Below are 16,683 nucleotides of genomic sequence, written 5' to 3' on the forward strand. Positions count from 1 at the left end.
TATGAGGGTTGTGGCATAAATTACATAAACTTCAAAACAATGCATAGAAATGTGGGGTGAAGTTAATTTCTATCATTATGCCGCTGTTTTTCTGCAGGTTCATGTATTTGTGTAATGTTGTTTTGGTTTACTCTAGATAATTGGTACTTATAATTATTTTATTAGCATCCCACTGCATTTTTCCTTCCTTGACTAAGAAGCAAAAATATTTCAAACATCAAAGTTGATATAAATCAGATAATTCCCTTGGGAAATTAAAAGGGGATGCAGTTCACTGCCAGGATTCTTTCAGAAATTTACAGAATTTGCTGGCTGTATTGCTTTATAGAACTAAATTGACAGGGCATTTGGGCAGATGGAGCTGTGAGGGGCGGGAGCTGTATCACATCTTTCAGCCTGAAGAGATGAACATACAAAGCAAATGTGTAATTTAATACAAATTATAGATTGCGTTCTTATTTTTTAGATGGAAAAACAGGACAACTCAAAAGGCAGAAAAATTAAACGAAAATGTAGAAGTTAATAAACCAGGTCTCTTGATATTAGGTTCTTGTGATTGTCCTCAGTGTCACGTTTATCTTACCACAGTCAAACAGCCCCTATGCTGGGTGTTTTAAGGAATAGATAGAAATGGGTTTGTTCCATTCCTATCTCTCAGATTTCACCACTACTTCTTGTTATGTAAGTCATTGTCCTCTAGTTGTCCTCTTTTAAAAGGTAGAATACAGGCTTCAAATAGACACAGGTTTGAATCTTAGCTCTACCAACTACTGGTGCTGTGAATCTTAGTTAAGCCTCAATTTTATTAGCTGTAAAATGGGGACAATGATTGTATTTGCCTGATAGGGGATTTGGGGTGATAACTCTTATAATACATGTGAACATGAAGCATAACACATGGCACGTAGTAAGTGCTCAAAAGTGTTAGCTATTATTGCTATTAATGCATTACATTCTATTAGGAAGGAATATGAATTAATCATGACTACCACATAGAATTAGTATATCTGACCTGAAGATGTAAAAGGTCCATGAAAAAGAAAAGGGACATAAAAAGGAAGGCTGAAGGCATGAAAGATAACCTTAACACAGCACTTTTACATAGAATGGATTCTACTCTGAGTTTTATTTTTTAAAGTTCTTCATGCAGAATTATAGAGTATACATATCAGATAGTGATTCTCCATCTTATACAAATGCTTGATTTCTAATTTCTTCTTCTTTCTCTTGCTCCCTTGCAACAAAAGAATTGTTACATCATAAAATTCACCTGATTCACTCATGGTCCCTTCTATTAGGATGAGACAGAGGTGAAATGGCCAAAAAAAAAAAAAAAAAGACTCTGAACGCATCAGCCATTTACACTCTTAAATCTTGCAGGCTTTTCCTTTCTGTGACCCTACCCAGCAAAACCCTGATCCTCTCAACCCCAGAGATCAAATGTCACTAGAGAAAAAACAGACAACTAGCAAAATTACCCCAGTTTTACAGAGAGAATTGAGAATATTGTGAATGATCTTCCTCAGTTTACCACTCCTGCAAATCCACATAACTCTTCATCAATCCTCACTCCTTTTACTCCAGTTTTAGAAGATGAAGCAGTTTTCTTCTGTGTCACACCAGCTCTTCCACCCATGCCCTTCCCTTGATCCTTCCTGCTCCTCCAGGATCTTATTCCATGGCCGTCTCTTTCTTTACCCTCATCTTCACTCTCTCCTACTCTCAAGAACCCATTTTTCACCTAGAAACAAACGCTTCCCCCGTTCTAAGGTCTATAGTAGACCTCCTCACCTTACTCTTCTCCTTAGCTCCTAATGGTGGGCCATATCCACGTCCTCTGCTTCATCACCTCACATTCTCTCCCTAACCCCCTGCACTCTGGATTCTGTCGACACTGCTCTACAGACATTGTTCTAGGATTATCTGTGCCATGTCAATGACATTTCCTTTGCAGTCTGCTGGTATTTATGCTGACGGTTCACATTCTGAGCACTCTGCTCCATGACTTCCATGACAACACAGACTCCTGGGGCCTTTTTGTCTCTGGCCACTCCTTCCTCAGTCTTCCTTTGGGACCTTTGTCTTGTGTCTTGGGGCTCTCGACTCTTACACACTTCTTGGGTTGTATTTTCCAGTGTCACAGTTTCAATTTTCGTCTTAATTAGGATGTTCCTTGTATTCGTTTGGTAGAGCTGCCATGATATATACCATATAAATGGGCAGAACACAACTGAAATTTATTTTCTTGCAGTTCTAGAAAATAACACCAAGGTCAGGGTGTCAGCAGGGTTGGTTCATTCTGCAGCCTCTCCCTTTGGTTTGCAGATGGCCATCTTTTCCTTTTGACTTCGTCTGACCTTTCCTGTACGCTTGTCAGCGTCCTAATCTCTTTTCATGAGGACTCCATTCGTACAGGATTAGGGCCCAACCCAGGGATCTCATTTTCCCTTACCTATTTGATTAAAGATGCTGTCTCCAAATATAGCCACATTCTGAGGTTAGGACTTATAACATACAAATTCTGGGGGTATATAATTTGACCCCAAACATCTAAATCAACATCTCCAGTTCAGATTTGTTCTTTAAGCCTAGGACTATCTAACTGCCTATTGGACATTTCCAGTAGGATTTCCCGTAGAACATCGTTTACAACTGAACCAGACATCTCTTCATTACACCCACTACTCTTCCTCTTGTGGTTCCCATTTCCACTAATAGCACCACCGTTCACTGTCAGCCAAGGAATCAAGGAATCTTTTCCCACTTGTCCCTCTCTCACATCCCACACACCCTATCAGACCCCAAAGTCTGCTTTTTGTACCTCCAAAGTGCACTGTCCTTTTCTCTCCATCCCCTGAGAGAGGCTGCTCTAGTCCAGGCTGTCACCTGCTCTGACTTTGATTATGGAAATCTTTTCGATTTATATTTCTGTCTCTGGTCTAGTCCTCTTCAAGTCCATCCTCCATGTAACTGAAAGAGTAGGAGATCCAAGACTCAAATTTTACCATATTTCCCCTCCCTTCAAATCTCTTCAGCGGTTCCTCATTGTCCATAGAATAAGGTCCATGCTTTTTGATATGGCAAATGAGCCTTCTGAAATCAGGATCTTCTATCACCAGCCTTATATTTCACTATGATCTGCTTCACTAATACGAATGTGCTTTCAGTTGTCCATATACCTCATTCCTCCATAGTCCCATATCTTTGCTAATGCTCTCCTCTTTGCCAAGAATGCTGTTGTTCAAATGCTCGTTGTTCTCTCTCCAGCTGTTGCCGAGTTAGCTCCTACTTGGCCAGGAAGCCTTCCTGGAGTTAAGTGCCCCTTTTCCCTTTTCCATAGTACCCTATTAATATACGTATCATCACACTAATAGTGCACCCATTTCCATTACAAGGCCATGAATCCTTGATGATACAGACTCTACTAAGAGGCTTAGTCTGCCCAGCGCTGCAGTACACACCATACCTGGCACACAAGAGGTCACCCCAAACATCCTCCTGTTGCAGTGTCATCTTGTCAGTGGGCTCCATTGTGAAGTTCAGCTAAAGAGGTGAGTCAAGGATTAGTGGCCCTATCCTAGTGTTTTACTGACTCTTTAGATGTGTCCTTTACTTTATACACAAGAGGGTATGTTTATACTCTAAGACTTAATAAGGAGTTTCTGGAATCCTCTACAGGAAAAAAGCAGAATCACTAATCTGAATTAGTGTTTCTGTCCCTGACTTAGATTAGTGCTTCACAGCATGATACATTCAGGCTCATTTCCATATTAGCTACGAACCAGATCATAGACTCTTAAACAAAATACATGGTTTTCCAAGGAAATAATTAGTCTTCATTTTTTGAAACATCTTGCAAAAATTAATTTGGCCGTTTACTTCACCAAAAGTATTTATTTTTAGTGATGCTAGGTTTGTGGTTTTGTGATGAGAAGACTTATAACTGCCCTGAATTATTCCATATTTCTGGTGAGCCAGACAAACACTGCTTATGTTAACAATGAGAAAAGCACAGGGGAAGGGTACACAGCTCATGTCAGGGCAAGAACATTGTCCTGACGACAGCGCCGCTGTGAGCAGGTTTTGTCTGTGCTGGGCTCTGCACTATCCCCTCGCACCTAGAACAGTGCCAGGCAGGAAGTGGGTGCTCAACGAATATCTACTTGTTGAATAAAGAGAGTACATACCTTGCACCTGAAGAACCTGGGAGATGTCAAACCCTTGGCTGATTCTGACTATGACAACACCAATCTCAAAATCAAACGCATCACTGAAAGTGGAAACAAAAGAGTTAGTGATTGAAATGACTCACGTAAGCCTCAAGATTTGGACTCATACTAAACTTCTATGGATTTTAATGTAATCAAACTACAAAAACTTACTTTTGAACATAGCCAAGAGTTGATGCTTTTTCTGTTCGTTTGTTTTCCCTTTATGTCTTTTAAAAATGTATTCTGAGGAAAGGTAACTAACTCTTATTCAAACAATACTATCAACTAGAATTTTAAGATTAGAATTTTGATTATTTAAAATGTTTGATTCTTTTCTAATGTAAACAAAACAATCATTGAACAGAAGTTTCAAGGCCACAAAGACCCTTTGAACTTATCAGCCAAACTGTTACCTATTGAGGGGGAATCCTACAACATTTTTGACAGCAAGTTCCCAGTTAAAAATGTCTCCAGTTCCTCTAAGAAACTTTCATTATTGACTTTAGAGAGACCATTTGACATAACACCTTTTCAAGGCAACTCTATCCTGTTGAATTTGGCTATTGTATCTTCTCTAAACCCAACCAAATGGAATTAGACTATCTGGAAGGGAAAGAAACACTAGCTCTTTTATCTCAGTTCTTAAAAAAATACTTTTTCCCTGCCATTAAATATCGAGCAAACCAACTGGTACTTTGAGTTCATTTGAAATATTCTCCTTGGAAGTTCCTTTGTTCAATCTTTTATGGATCTGAAACCCAAAGAGACTTTTCATTTGGTCACCCTTTCCCAGAAACTATGGAGATATGCAAAAAAAAAGTATGTCTCTTGCCAAAGTTAACCTGAATTTTCAAATAGTAATATAAATAAGTTCAGTATAATAAGAATATCCATTCAGAATTTGAACCATAAGTGAACTTCACTCAAAATAATAGATCCATTCTAGCAAAAGTTCCACTAAGTAATATCCTGATAAATCTTACTTCTAAGTGTCCTTGATTGTAAAAAGTGGACAGTGTGTTCCACAAAAGGTATCTGAATTCTGTGTTAGGCAAAATTATCCAGGACCAGGATACTAGTATAATGACAAAGGTCCTTATAAGTAAAATTTGGAAGCAGGGGAAGAGGTCAGAGCAATGTCGTGGGAGAAGGACTTGACCCATCAAAAGCTGTAAAGATGGAGACAGAGGCCATGAGCAGTGGGAAGCCTCTAGAACCTAGAAAAGGCAAGGCTAGGAATTCTCTCCTAGAACCTCCAGAAGGGAAAACAGCCCAGGGAGCTGGTATAAGACTGTTTTTGTTTAAATCGTAGTTGATTTACAGTGTTGTGTTAGTTTTCAGTGTATAGCAAAGTGATTCAGTTATATATCGATATTCTTTTCTGTATTCTTTCCCATTAGAGATCCAACCAGCCTATCCTAAAGGAAATCAGTCCTGGGTGTTCATTGGAGAGACTGACATTGAAGCTGAAACTCCAATACTTTGGCCACCTGATGCGGAGAGCTGACTCATTTGAAAAGACCCTGATGCAGGGAAAATTGAAGGCAGGAGGAGAAGGAGACAACAGAGGATGAGACGGTTGAATGGCATCACAGACTCGATGGACATGGGTTTGGGTGGACTTCGGGAGTTGGTGACGGACAGGGAGGCCTGGTGTGCTGTGGTTCATGGGGTCGCAAAGAGTCAGACACGACTGAACGACTAAACCGAACTGTTAGTGTATTACAGGATATGGAATGTAGTTTCCTGTGCTATACAGTGGGACCGTGCTGTTTATTTTATATATAGTAGTTTGTACCCACTAATACCAAACTCCTAATTCATCTCTCCCCTACCTCCTTTCTCTTGGTAACCTTAAGTTTATTTTCTAAGTCTGTGAGTCTGTCTGTTTCGTAAATATGTTCATTTGTATCATTTTAGATTCCACATATAAGTGATATATGGTATTTGTCTTTCTCTTTTAAAAGTCAGACTTTTAACCTACACTTTTGTAAGCTAACACATTTGTGTTTTTTTAAGACACCGACTTTGAGGTCGTTTGTTATGACAGCCCACATTTCCTTCCCCAGGGGATCTTCCCAACCCAGGGAACGAACCCGGGTCCCCTGCATTGGAGGCAGACACTTTAACCTCTGAACCACCAGGGAAGCCCTCTGAAAACTAATACAGAGTCTAACTAGAATTAAATCATAATTATTATTATGAAATTTAGAATCTTTTACTCAAAGAAAATGGTATCCATAAAATATTGCACTATTGTAGTGATACCCCTTTATGTTAATAATAATACTGAGCTTTAAGTTATTAAAAAAACAAAATGAAAAAGTTAGAGAAATACAAAATGGATATCTGACTGTCTTTCTTCTGTGTTGACCCCATTTGCTGTGGTAATAAAATCATTTAACTTTATCAAGCCAGCTACATTTTATCCTAGTACAAACTTGATCCACCTTAACACTAACTTTTATTACCAATTATTAATTTCTATAGAAGTCAGCATCTCCCCAGCTTACTATTACTAGGTTTGATTATTTTGGTTCTTTGAAATTTTAGAATATTTCAGATGGTAGGGAGACTGGAAGATGAACTCAGATAATTTTATATCACTAATGGACTCTTTGACTGAAGATTCACATATTTTTTACTTTTTATTCCACCTCTCTTTGTTCCTAAAGATGAGGATGAAACTTTACTGAAGAATCAGGATAACAGAGTGTGGATCTAGTCCATTTCTAAGAATGTCTGATCAGCAACTAACTGTGATTTTAAATATATCAAAAAGCTATTTGCTAAGCCTGGCAAAATTCTGTCCCTGATCACCTGGTTTAGCTCTAACCTACTGACCTTAGAGTACCAGTTGGAGCCAGATAGCAGCACATGGCATCCAGATGTTATATGTTTAGGGCACACAGTTCAGGAGGATGCATTTAATATGTGGGTTCCCCATGTTAGGAGGACTGTTAAACGATTGTTTGGTCAGTAATGCATATAATTTCAGAAGATGAAAATTATTTTCTTGTATTTCTTTTTAATAGAACTAAAATGGGAATATTTTGTTGTATTCCCTAAATCTCCCCCAAATAATGGTAAATGTGATGCTCATTCTAGCAGAGGCCAGAAGACAGAGCCTGGTATAAGAAGCACTGGATATATACCTGCTTTGAAGGAGTAAGGAATTTTTTCCTGTGTGTTACAGAAACCTAAGTGCAGTCAGACCTCTTGGCATGTTCTCTGTCCTGTGGTATGAAATCAGACAGAGGAAATATTCCACTTTCTGAGCTATTGACAAAAAAGATGGCTGTTAGGCCTAGCTAATATCACCCTCCTTGAGACAAAGCTGGTTAAGTATTTTCAAGCCTGGAAGAGAGGCTCAATTTTCTAGAACTGTCACTAAGGACACCCTGAGTTGCTCTGTATGTATAATATTTGTCTTCTCTTAAAAGAAGGAACCAAGTCAGGTAATATTTTGGGTATATATGAGGTTTTGAAGGTTGCATAGCATTATGCTCGTTAGTTTAAACTTTGAACTTGGTTGGTCTTGGGTCAGAATTCCAGCTCTCTTGTAAAACTTGTCATTTTCTGCCTTTTACTTAATTTTTAATGTCTATGTCTCTACTCATAAAATCAGAACAGTAGTAGTCCTTACTTCAGAGGCTTCTTGTGAGAATTAAGTGGGATAATTCATGTTAAGAACATTAGCCTGGTGCCAGCTAGTTTTTTAAGGATTAGCATTATTATCCCTATCCACGACTTCTTCCATTTTTAGATGTTAGATGTCATGTGCATTTTAAACTCACTTTTTGTCCATAAACTAACATTGTTACCTTTCAGAGGCACCTGCCATGTGGATCCTTGTATCACAAAGGGAGAAGTGAGGCTGAAGATAAGATCACTGAATTGAGCACACCAGCCAACCCAAGATTCCAACTGTTTTAAAAAAACAGTTCCTTCCTTACCTAGTTGTCCTCTCCTTTTAATCTTGTAAATAGGTTTTAAGATTGTAACTCTTTATATTTCCCTTTTTCTCTGACACCGAATTTCTCCCACCCCTCCTCCTCCGATGACACGATTCCCTCAAGTTTGAACACTGGCAGTGTTTTTCCACTTTGCTGAAGAGTTCAGAGCACCAGGGGAATGTCGTCTTCTCAGGCAATTTATTCTGTACAGCGGTGTCAGTTATGTACTGCCCTGGTTAGTGCTTTACAAACAAGAGTGCGTCTTGAAAGCCATCACTTACTGTATGATTCCCACGTAGTTTTCAATCTCTGTCAGGGGAGCCTTCCTCCAGTTTTTTTTATATCCAATCACCAGAGTGTTTGGTTTCATTCTTCCTAAGCCCGAGGCCTAAACAGAGGAGATAAACACATGGGCAATTCTTACCAGACCAGGAAGCTACCTCTGCAAATGAAAAATAATGTCCAAAAGAGCACTGAAGTAATGTTCTGAAGATTAGATTACATTTCAGTGCGTGTCCTTCATGCCCGTACCCAAGCATAAAATAGAAAGATTAGTTCTAAATCATCTCAGCCATAAATGGATTTTAGATGACAGAAATGTAGCTTTTCTAAATTAGCAGTCATTTGCATTTCTTCTGATACACTCATTAAAATGGTTCAATAATTTAAAATCAAGTGAGGGTTGGCTTAACTGTTGGCATGCGTGTTGTAACTTAGTGGTTCCAAGCTCATTTCCACCTGCTATATCCATAATGTCATTAGCAATAAAATCCATGTTTGGAAAATTCCTATATAGAAGAATCACTGAAACTTCTACTTACATTATTTATTGAAGAATAACTGAGCTATGTTTCCAGAATCTAATCCTCTTACATGACAGTATCATTAATAGCCATCTTCCATACCAGAAGTTTCATTCCCCCCATTAGATGACAGGATATGGCTTCCAGTTAATTAAATTTAATCGGGCAATATTACTGAGCACCTATTCATTGCAAAATGCTATGTTAGGTGCTGTGAGAGAGTAGTGAGACACATTCTTTGGCCTGAAGGAGTTTAGAATAAGATTGAGGTGACAGATACATACAAATAATTATTATTCAAGTGCAAAGGCAGTAAGAAATCACATGCAAGTGTAAGGGAAAATTTTTTTAATGGTTTCTTGGGAAAGCTGACATTTGTTTTGGACCTGGCAGTTTGGTTAGATGTTTCCAAGTGAAAGAAAGGGGAGCAGCAGAAGTGAAGGAAAGATATTGTGGGTCATGGGAATAGTGACGCAAGTGACAGGCGTGGGACATCGAAGGGACAGTGGCAGGTGAGAAAAGATAGGCAATGATGGAGGGTTCCTGAAATGAGCTTTGCCTCCACCCCATTTTGTGTGTTGTCCTTGGACATGTACAGGTGGCAGGGCAGCTCCTTAGAGCTGTCATCTGGCCCTTGGCACGGCAGTGTGGGTGCAGTGTTTTCCATGACTATGATTTGAGGATGTGGCCATTCATATCATAATTTTTTAGCTGCAAAGAAGGTTTTATTCAAAATGGTATAGTTGTCAGTGCTTCCCTTTAATACTACTCTGTCCTGCCCTTTTTGACATGACCTCTCTTACTCCATTTTTCTCTGAAGAAATTCATGTCAAGTTTTTTTTTTTTTTTACAATTTCTTCTGGAATAATAGGTGAATTGTTTTACATGCCAATGTCTTCCCTCTTCATGTTCTTATTCTGTATTTGTTGTCTCATTCCTAGTTGAGATTCTTATTATTTTACTAACCTTCCATGATAATTTTACATTAAATGTGTAACCTTCCCAACTCATTTAACCAAAGAGCTACTGAAAAATTACTTGCTACTGAAAGGGAAAATCAGTATCTTGCAATGACATCTATTTCTACAGTTTATCAAATTAGTAACAAGTAAAAAGAGGCTCATTGGTATTCAGAAGAAGGTAATAGGTTTTTCAGAAATGGTTTCTCTACATGTATAGCTACTTTGTTCTTTGGGGATACTAGAGACAGGAATGCATCAAAAACTCTTATTCTCCAAAATAGTCCAATTTAATCCATGTGTTTTCTTTCTGGCCTGTATAACCCATCAGTGTTAACTGGATGCAATCCTGAATTTTGACCCTCCTGTAGATGACAATTCTGAAAGCTAAATATATCATTTAGTATATGTACAATCAGGTTTTTCCAACAATATTGAAGTCCAAATTATTAGAAAGCTAAGCCCTACAATTTCTGAGGTTCTCCTGGATTGTTTTAGAATTCTCTAGCTCTTTAAATTTAGAAAATCAGAACTAGGGAAAGATTCTATATGTTATAAAAGGAGAGGAAGAAAGGAAAGAATAAGGGAGAAAAGATGGAAGAACTGTGAGCTTTAGTGTTAAACCACAGAGATTATTACATTTTATTTAACATTCTGGAAATAATTAAGGAGGAGAGGGAGATTTTATGCCCAGATCACCAGACATTTATTTAGTCCAGTCTTGCAGCTGCTCTCACACTATTTGCAAAAGAAAAAAGGAAAAGAATGCCTGACTTGAGCCTTGCTATATGCAGTATGAGATGTAAAAATAGTTTGAAGTTTTAATAGGATCTTGAATGTCGTCAACTATCAGAACAAATTTGCATTTCAATAAGTATGAGACAGAATATATGCTGTTGGCCAAAGGCAACCTCATTTTCCATTTCCAGTGTATCACTCATAGTTCACTGTAATAGAACCTCTCTGCTTCTGTTTTAGCTTTGCCTATCCCCAGGAACTCAAAATGAATTCCTTAACCATCTGTATTGATCTCTGATGCTTGTCTGCCTCACTGGAGCAGTTCCAGTTGGGAGCTTCATTACAATGGAGTGCTAACTGTCTTTTGCCTCTGTACTCATTCCCTCAATGCCAGCCTTACCTGAAGGAGACTTCGGACACCATCCCTGAAACAATCTGCTGCCACTGCTGCATAAAATGCCTTGATTTTGTTCTTTATAAGCCAGGCCTGCTTTTTTGCCATGCCACTGTTCATCTCTTTAACACACAGCTTGCGCGGTCCCTGTATGACACAATGAAATATTGGTTAGAAGCCCTGCTATTATACATCGCACTGCTGTTATTTTCTAAAGGACAAAAATAGCCAGCCTTGTTGGGTTAAGAAACAGGAAAGAGGGGAAAACACCTCACTAAACAGGCTTCACAGACATTCAACCTTCTGGAAAGAATCTGGACTGCTCACATTACTCACTTTCTGTGCAGAATGTCTAGATGTATTAGCACCTGCTTAATTAACTGCCTCATGTCAAATGAAAGAAAGAGCTGATGGTACATGAGAAAAAATACAGAAAATGTGATTGACAAGGTTCAGGAGAAATACACCATCAACGTTTGACTCAATAGCAAGAGCCGGGGACTTCCTTGGTGATCCAGTGGCTAAGACTGTCTTCCAATGCAGGGGGCAGGTTCAATCCCTTGTTGGGAAACTAAGATCCCACATGCTGTGCGGTATGGCCAAAATTTTTTTTTTAATAGCAAGACCCACATTTATGAATACCAAGGAAGCCTCAGCTAGAGCCATTTCAAGAAATGTGACAGCACTCTTGGGAGCCAAAATGTGGTGAGTTGCAAATCCTGGCAGGAACAATTACATCTTGATAATGCTATCAGACCCATTCTTTGTTTTTGTTTTTGTTTTTTTTTTTTTTTTTATGTGGTGAAGACACCCTTGTATCATTTTTCTCTGTGTGATATTGACATTGTGTGTGCTCAGTCACTAGTCATGTCTGACTTTTTGTGACCCTATGGACTATTGTCCACCAGGCTCCTCTGTCCATGGGGATTCTCCAGGCAAGAATACTGGGATGGGTTGCCATGCTCTCCTACAGTGAATCTTCCTGCCCCAGGAATCAAACCCAGGTCTCTTATGTCTCCTGCACTGGCAGGCAGGTTCTTTACCTTTAGCGCCACTTGGGAAGCCCAATGTAGACATATTCCTATTCAATTTAACATTTGCCATTACTCTCTAAAGTGGAAATAGATGTTCACATACCTATGGCATAGGAACAACAGAAGAGATTAAGAGAGAAGGAGGCAGGTGTTGTGGTGGTAGATGAAGCATTTTAAAATTTCAAGATTTGAGTTCTGGAAACTCATTTTAATTAAAGTTTCTGTTGTTTCTCCTTCCTTAGAGGTCCAAGCTAGTTTTATTCTTTGCATGTTTCAAGTCAACCCCAAGAGTATTTCTTATTATCTACCATGTGCCTGACAAGGGTACAAATCTACTATTTTCCTGAAAAATTCTTTCAGTTGATGGAAATATTTTATTGGATTGTTTTAGATTTCTTACTAACCACCTCAGCTCTTGGTAAAATGCACTGAGTAGAAATGAAACAGGGCTGAAGATCCTGCATTTCTAACAAACTCCCAGATGACACTGATGCTGCTGGTCCTCAGACCATTCTTGGAGTCATAGTCTTAGAGGGTCTTAGATTAGAGAGAAAAGGCTTGGTATGTATGAAAAAGATACCAGGTTTTTGATCAGATATAACTGGGTTCATTTGGCCACTCTGGAGGTAATTAATGATGTCTGAGCTTTGATACATTACTCCAGAAACAGGGATCAAATAGCTATCCTGCAAGGTCATTTCGAACAGTCATTGATAAAGTATCTGGAATGATCTCTGGAATGTAGTAAGTGCTCATTCAAAGTTGATTTTTATTATATTAAATAAGTGCTCACAATCTCAGGCCAGTCCCAGACCTAAGTTCACCAGTGTTCTACAATAGAGCTGAAAGACTGCTGAACTGGGAGAAGAGTGTATGACTTAGATCTGGCTCTGAAACTGACTGGCCGATATCCTAGGTGTGCCATTTGTTTTCTCTTGATTTGGGCTCTACACTGGTGGCTCAGACAGTAAAGAATCTGCCTGTGATGCAGGAGACCCGAGTTCAATCCTGCATCTCTACCAGCTGGGACGATCCCCTGGAGAAGGAAATGGCTACCCACTTCAGTAATCTTGCCTGGAGAATTTCATGGACAGAGGAGCCTGGCAGGCTACAGTCCATGGGGTTGCAAAGAGTTGGACACGACTGAGTGACTAACACTTTCACTTTATTTTCACTTTTATAAAAATAAAATTGTCTAGGCCATCACTGTTCAGTATGATTAGCCCTTACCCACATGTTGCTACGGAGCATTTGAAATCTGGCTGGTCCACATAAAGATGTACTGGAAATGTAAAACATTCACTGGATTTTGAAGCCTTAGTATATATATAAAAAAGGAGTGTAAAATGTCTCATTAATGTTTTTATATACATTGAATGTTGAGATAATAATCTGGATGCTTTACATGTACCTGTTTCTTTTTACTTTTCTTTATTGGCTACTAGAAATTTTAAAATTACATTTGTGGCACATATTACATTTCTATTATATAACACTAGATGTAGTTTGGGGTCACTTCCGTTTTAGTATTCTATTTAAATTGGATCAGATTCTTTTTGTACTTATTTTTACTAGAATGCTTTCTAGAATATAACAACATATCAAAGCAGTTTGGATAACTTACTTTGCAGTTAAATAATAAGAACCTCCCATGAAGATGGAGAAGGTACATAGGAAGGATAGTTATTAAAGAAGACCTAGCCTGGGGAAAGATATGTCATTATAGATCAAATTTTGCTCAGGATTCTGTCGATGCATTTCAACCACTATTACTTCTTAGGCATTCTAGACACCATCAATTGCAAAAGAAGGAAGAAATATTTTCTTCAGGGAAGCTGAATGGTAACAATAACCATGAGATAGAAGAATAACCAACAGCTAGGAAAGGTATCAGACCATTGGCATATTGAGTTGTACCACAATGACTTTGAACCTCTGGGGAAACTGGCATTTATTTAAATAAGTATAGCTTAATGTATATCTATTAGTAATAAAAAATCCAGATTAAACATTAATTGTGACGGAGAGATTTACTTTAATGCCTAGATTTGCCGTATTGAGAAGTTATAAAAATATTTCATGCAGAGACTCACTTTGCTAAAAGCAATTATATTATCCTTGTAGCACACTTATTAATGTGAGGCAAGGCTACAATACAAACACAGTATGGGAAAAGTGAACTAATAAAAAGGGAAGACATGTTGAATCTAATTTTTCAACGTTCAAATACATCAGTGGTCACAAAAAATGAATTTTATCACCCAATTAAAATATTATAGAGATTAGCTCAGTTAGGAGTCAAAATATGAGTATATAAGTTAATTCAGGATTTGAACAAAGAAGCTCTTAAAATTTTGTATATATTATGACTTTGTTGTTGATAGAGAAAGGGTTAAAGGAATTCTAATTATTTAGTCGAGAATAAATTCATATGATACTACTTCAAATAGGTGTATATTATGAAAAAGAATTTGCAAAGGATTTCCAGTATCACTGGGCTCAAATACAGAAATTTGGGTCAAATGCGGAGTTCTTTCCAGCTCTTATATTTTAAAACATCAAGGGTCTTTTTGCTCTGTCTTTGCTTTCATTGCCTCTCTGGTTGGAACTATGGAAAAGAAAAATTTTCACTTCCTGATTTGGTGGGTATTTTAACTCATCATGACCCTAGTGCCCACTTACAGTTCACTTCATTCTGCCTGTATTTTGTCATGTCATTATTTTATTAATATCGTCACAGAAACTCAATGACTAATAAAGAATATGTGCATCTGAAAAAAGCTTTTTCCTTTTGATGGAGGTGAAAGTTGAGATTAAAAGGATGATGATAGAAGAAAAAATGATAATTTTAGTTTTCCATGCTTATCTAAGCTTGAACTGCCCTCCATAAGCCACAGAGTTGGGTTATCTTCCCTTGACAAGAGAAGAGATTCTTTGAATTCAAAGAGAGTTTTAGGTTTTATTAAGATATTTTGTAAATTTTATGAAAAAAAAGAGAAAGGGCAACAGGGTGAAAACTTGTTAAAAGGGGAAGTTGGTACATAAGGAAGTTGGTCCAATGTCATTCCTTTTCTTTACAGTGAGAAGAGAGAACAGGACAATCAGGTTTAAAGAATATAATGAGTAGGCAAACATTAATCAAAACAGATCTACATCTTTGTACACATAGGTGAAATAACTAACTAGAAGAACACCAATCAAAATCAGATAACATTGTCTTTTCAGAGGAAGAGAGCCATGGGGCTGAGTGGCTATAAAGGGGACTTTAGCTTGATCTGTAATGTTTCATTTCATTTAAAAAGTGAGTGGAAGCATCTAAGAAAAATGTTAACTGTTGTTAATTAGAGAAGTAGTATATGGGTGTTGTTTTACTGACTATAGTTTCTTCATATGAAATTGTCAGTGTTCAATGACTTTCAACACACAAAAAAGTAAATTTCATGTATTTAAGCTAATATTTTTCTTAATGCTTCAAAATGAAAAATAGAAGCAAGCTTTAAAACATCTTTATTTTTTAGCCAAAACAATACAGTGTATTTAATAAAAGATGCCAGTAAACTTGAAAGCCCTTTGCAGTCTTAAGAGAAACAAAATATAGAAAAGAGGCAAGTATTGCATTTTTGGCAATAATGACTTTATCTGATGAGCATGTTAAATCCCAGATCAATTAGGTCACCTTTCCATCTTTAATGTATATTTGTCTTTTATTTGTTTTAGTAAAAAAAAAAAAAACAACCTGCCTTTAAATGTAAAACTAAGAAGTATATGAGTGAGTGACAGCTATGCCTAGAAACACTATGCCTTCTAACATGATGAGCTGTGTGATTTTTAAACTGAACGTAGTGTACTCGGAGAATTGATGATGGTGGTGGTGGTTTAGTCACTAAGTAGTGTCCAACTCTTGTGACCCCAGAGACTGTAGCTCATCAGGTTCCTCTGTCCATGGGATTTCCCAGGCAACAATATTGGAGTGGTTTGCCATTTCCTTCTCCAGGGAAGAGAGAAGGACTCAGGGATTGAACCCACGTCTTCTGCTTGCAGGCAGATTCATTACTGCTGAGCCACCATAAACGGCTCAATAGCTGTGGCACATGGACTTAGTTGCTCTAGTCTTCCATTTGTCAGGGATCAAAACCATGTCTCCTGGTACTGGCAGGCGGATTCTTTTACCACTGAACCACCAGTGAAGCCCCACTCCGAGAATTAAGGGTACGTGAATCCAGACTAAGCTATCTGCAAAGATTACTATCTCTCCAGCTACTATAAATAAGTGAGGAAACTGACTGACAAAGAAAGTCAGTGTTTTCTTATGCCACTGTACATACAGTACAATTAGTGGAAATCACAACCCTTGCCTTCATATTTGCCTGTTGCTGAACGCACAGAAGATGGCTATGCTCAGAAACACGAGATGATGCTCGAAGGTGGAATCCTACCCCTAGTCTTTGTGTGGTGAAAGGAGTGAAGCACACGAGAAAAAGAAAATCACACATATTGAATAGAAAGCCTCCTGGGATATATCACTAACTTACTATAAGGTAATCCAAAGGAGAAAAATAGACATTATTTGAAGTAACCAAGCCAAATT

The 16,683-nt window shown here is 38.0% G+C and overlaps 1 protein-coding gene across 6 annotated transcripts in view; it reads right to left on the reverse strand.

The window, feature by feature from the left end:
• The window catches only part of SLC12A1 (solute carrier family 12 member 1), an 88,376-nt gene that overhangs the window by 22,430 nt on the left and 49,263 nt on the right, over positions 1-16,683 (reverse strand). For all 6 annotated transcript variants that reach the window (XM_069596620.1, XM_069596618.1, XM_069596619.1 and 3 more), the window contains 3 exons: positions 11,068-11,208; positions 8,449-8,555; positions 4,188-4,270 (listed from right to left, as the gene is read on the reverse strand). In XM_069596620.1, coding sequence (XP_069452721.1) covers positions 4,188-4,270; positions 8,449-8,555; positions 11,068-11,208 — 331 coding nt within the window. The remainder of the gene's footprint in view (positions 1-4,187; positions 4,271-8,448; positions 8,556-11,067; positions 11,209-16,683) is intronic.

This window comes from Ovis canadensis, chromosome 7 (assembly GCF_042477335.2).
Source record: "Ovis canadensis isolate MfBH-ARS-UI-01 breed Bighorn chromosome 7, ARS-UI_OviCan_v2, whole genome shotgun sequence".
NCBI classification, from domain to species: Eukaryota; Metazoa; Chordata; class Mammalia; order Artiodactyla; family Bovidae; genus Ovis; species Ovis canadensis.